Below are 4,312 nucleotides of genomic sequence, written 5' to 3'. Positions count from 1 at the left end.
GTGACACATGAGTAGAATCGACGACACTCGCCAGCACCGCCTGACGCGCTGTCATTGGTCTCGAAGATCATTCCGACTCGGATTGAGATGGATCTTCGGACTCTACGTCAATTTCTGCTATGACCAGGGTTAAAACGTTCAAATCGAGAAAAAGAGAGATATACCAGCCCTGCGCCGTTTCGACGGTGATAGTTCAACGTCAGGCATCGTACCAGGACTGTTGCTCGAGCTAGCTACGGTTGGAAGCTTGAGCTTGATGCGAAGTTTGGGGTGCACGGGTGGGGGTGGCTCATCATCCTCATCGCCCTTGGTGGAGATCAGAATCTGCTACAGGTTGAAAGAGACGGCGAACCTGATCATCCTCTTCCTCAACTTGCTCATCTTTGTCCTCGTCCTCTAATTCCTCCTCTTCGCCATCTACATCAATCTGCTCCTCCTCTTCCTCTACCTCCGAATCTATCTGCATATCTGCAGTAGCGGCAGCAGCACGACGACTACGCACAGGCATTGATGACAGTCCAGATTAAAGCGGTTCCCATGACCCGTCAGTACGTACATGAGAATCTGATGAATTCCCACTCACTCACCGCTGCCTGACCCGCCTTCCACGGAGCGCGTCAATCCTGGCGCCATCGGGTATTTGATTTGAAATAGCCGTGAGAGAAATTGGGGTGGTCGCTGACGACGTGGAAATATTGCCGCTCGACGTCTCGAACGACGAGTTCAACATCATTACGTAATTGTGCGCGATCACTTTGGTAATTTGTGGCGGTGTTGGTAGTCAAGTTCCTTGTGCTCCGAAGTCGTACCTTGGTTCAAACGGTGTTGCAGAGTGTTGGAGTTCTTCCGAAATTTAGAAAACATCACTGGGTGGTGACGCGAAGTGATGCGAACCTGACGCAAACCATGTAAATCTCAAATACCCAAGTGGTAAGGGCCTATTCATCCAATACGACAGGCGTGACAACCACTGCTCCAAAACTGTAAGTGAATTTATATGGTTATACAGGATTTATGTAATGTGTTATTTCAGTTAAATTAGATGCCCACGAATTCAGTTTTCTCCTGGCTCCCTCCGAATCATGCAGCCCTGAAGGAATCTACTGAATCATCCGACCCTGCAATACCGGCAGAAGCAAACTGTATGTCGGCAATACCATCATGTGGAAGGAAAATGGCTTCCTCGTTTCTCATTGACACATAGTCTCTGATGTGCAGGAGTACCCTGCTGGCTAATACGGAATGAAGACATCTCTCCGCTCTGTACTGCGATGATGAGCAGTTGACATATTCCAAATAAATAAAACACATACGGTGAAAGAATGTAAAAATAGTCTGCCTGTTGGTCAGTCACCAGTTAGGTGTTGAACGTTGATCTCTTGGTGAAAGACAATAAAATAACTGACTGGAAAAGCATTTATGACAATGACATTAGTAGTAGACAGCATCAGGAAAAACCCCAAATGCGAATTTTGGGTAATTATCTCCCAATTACTTATAATCTCCAAAACCGGGAGATAATACACCTAACTACCAACTAATTTGAGGTAGTCGCGATAAAAGTTGCCAGATACTCAGAACTTGTTGTGTATTACGAAGGGTCCTCTCTCAGTCCCTCAGAATTTCAGATAAAACAACTAACTATAGAGGTCATGCCATTTAATTTCGGAAAATTTTACTGGGGTTACACAGAGGGGACTAATATTAGAAAAAATTATTATAGCGGAAGTGGAACCGGTCTGAGAAAGGATTACAAGTAGTGTAAAGTGTTGACGATTTTGGTTATACAGCAAACAAAAAAAAACCTCATGCGACATCAGAAGTTGGCCGTACATCCCATGTGAAGAAAGATCTGAGAGTTGACGGTTCCGTACCCATATGTACCGCCATACCCATGCTGACTGCTTCCCCCGCGATAACCCTTGTACGTGCCGAAAAGACAGGGGCGGGTTGGTGAGCAACTTCAGCTGCTCCTTCGGCAAATTTGTGGTCAAACTTTTGGGCGCGGCAGCGTCGGATGGCATTGGTGAAGAGGACCACAATGTTGCCCAGTGCGATGACGCCAACGGCAGAGAACGTGTCTGCTATGACGGCTGTGTTGTGAGAACATGGCAATTCATGAAAACGGAAGAAAAAAGGCGAAAAGAATGGAGGGAAGGGGAGGGAAGGGGATGATATGCCGCTCACCCAGTGTAAGTCCACACAGCACTCAAGCTCGTCAGAGTACCATAGCAGCCAATGCCGTGGTAAGCGTAAGCACACCCCCCAAACCAGTCTGTTGTGACCTTTGCATTCGCCGGGGGCGCAGTAGTAGGCGGATTCACTACTGATGTAGCGCGGACGTGGTACTGTCTCAGTTGCGTTATGACTTCCACTCGAATCCTACATGGGGGTCTGCACGCGAGGAAGGAGGGCATGTAGAGGTAATGGAAGAAGCTGTTGTCGATGTTCAAGCATTTGGGCGGCGGGCAGTGGTTGCGCAGAGCGCAGGCATGGCATGTGTGTTGAGACTCGAGAGTTGAGAGCAACGAAAGATTCTTCCCAAGTCCGTTAAAACTCCGACAACACGTGATCATGTTGACTTCTACCACTCTTTCTTCCCATCGTTCTTCCTTCCCTCTACATCGTCTGCGTGCTTTTGTCACCCCTCATTCTCGTTCGTCATACTCCCACTAATTTCTTTTTCATTAGCGGCTTATCTCTCAACTCGCGCCCGCGACCTGGCCTTCAAAGTCAAACGGTGAACAACTGCCTTTCAACACAACTAACCTCTTAACCACTCACTTCCACTCAGCTATGTTCCACTGGTTCAATGCCCACGCAACCTGCATGCCAACTCCAACGTATAAGTATCTGACCTTTTCTTTTTCTTTCCCAGTCAAGCTCGGGCTCGAAGTTGGATCAATCATCATTTCACAAGTGGCTACCACCTTTATCATAAAACTAAGGCACTTGCCTGTAGAGCTGTGTGTATAAGTCCACAAGTTTTATGAAAGGCCTTTCATAGGTGTGTCCTGTGTCTTTCTTTCTCATAAAGGCTATGTTCTTCTCATAAGATATAGGCAAGGCCACAGAGTGCTTTTCATAATTAAACCTGTGCACTTTCAATAGGTATTTCATTCACTGGGTTAGGTGTATTCATTACCTTTTTCATAATTAATGGTGTGCACTTTCATTGAATATTTCATTAGGAATTTTGGGCGCTTTCATTGCTTTTTTCATAATTAATCCTGTGTGATTTCAATAAATATTTCATTCACTATGTTAGGTGTATTCAATGCCTCTATCATATCTAATGGTGTGCGCTTTCATTGAATATTTCATTAGGAATATTGGATGCTTTCATTGTACTTTTCATAATTAATGTTGTGCAATTTCAATAAATATCTCATTCCCTAGGTCAGGTGTATTCATTGCCTCTTTCATATTTAATGGTGTGCGCTTTCATTGAATATTTCATTAGGAATATTGGATGCTTTCATTGTACTTTTCATAATTAATGTTGTGCAATTTCAATAAATATCTCATTCCCTAGGTCAGGTGTATTCATTGCCTCTTTCATATTTAATAGTGTGCGCTTTCATTGAATATTTCATTAGGAATATTGGATGCTTTCATTGTACTTTTCATAATTAATGTTGTGCAATATCTCATTCCCTAGGTCAGGTGTATTCATTGCCTCTTTCATATTTAATTGTGTGCGCTTTCATTGAATATTTCATTAGAAATATTGGATGCTTTCATTGTACTTTTTATAATTAATGTTGTGCAATTTCAATAAATATCTCATTCTCTAGGTCAGGTGTATTCATTGCCTCTTTCATAATTAATGCTGTGCGCTTTCATTGAATATTTCATTATCAATTCTGGGTGCTTTCATTGTGCATTTCAATAAATATTTCATTAGCTAGGTTATATGTATTCATTGCTTCTTTCATAATTAATGATGTGCACTTTCATTGAATATTCCACAGCTTTCATTGGGATTTTTCATTGAGTATCTCAATATTTCATTCCAATTTCATATCTGCCCCCAGGGATATCATTATGATTTTTCATTATATTCCATGATAGCAATGAAATAGCTATTACGGTCCATCCAATGGGTCATTGGGAGGGTGGTCACATGACAAATTTCCAAAAATGGTAAAAAAACAAAAGTTGTAGCTCTTTACCATAGCTTCCAGAATCAGTTGGAATTATGTCCTAAAGTGCTTCCATTGTGGAGATATAAGGTAAAAGGTTTTCAAAAGCACCGCGTTTTTTTTTGTTTTTTGCATTTTTCTTCATGAAAAGAACACTAAACAACATG

General features: G+C 42.7%; 2 protein-coding genes across 2 annotated transcripts in view; both read right to left on the bottom strand.

Moving 5' to 3' along the window:
* Nucleotides 1-67: 67 nt before the first annotated feature.
* LACBIDRAFT_335788 (uncharacterized protein) lies at nt 68-733 on the bottom strand (the record flags this gene model as incomplete). Its single annotated transcript, XM_001890682.1, has 4 exons — nt 68-117; nt 213-324; nt 353-494; nt 588-733. 4 exons carry the CDS (start codon nt 731-733, stop codon nt 68-70), a joined length of 450 nt encoding a protein of 149 aa, XP_001890717.1.
* A 2,210-nt stretch (nt 734-2,943) lies between these two features.
* LACBIDRAFT_298769 (uncharacterized protein) overlaps nt 2,944-4,312 on the bottom strand; it is a gene marked incomplete at its 3' end in the record, with an annotated part of 6,672 nt that continues 5,303 nt past the window's right edge. The window contains exon 2 of the mRNA XM_001890681.1: nt 2,944-3,261. Within this exon, the coding sequence (XP_001890716.1) occupies nt 2,944-3,120 (177 nt within the window). The 5' untranslated portion in view covers nt 3,121-3,261. The remainder of the gene's footprint in view (nt 3,262-4,312) is intronic.

This window comes from Laccaria bicolor, genomic scaffold (assembly GCF_000143565.1).
Source record: "Laccaria bicolor S238N-H82 LACBIscaffold_150 genomic scaffold, whole genome shotgun sequence".
Classification (NCBI taxonomy): domain Eukaryota; kingdom Fungi; phylum Basidiomycota; class Agaricomycetes; order Agaricales; family Hydnangiaceae; genus Laccaria; species Laccaria bicolor.
This window is presented reverse-complemented; position numbering and strand designations above follow the sequence as displayed.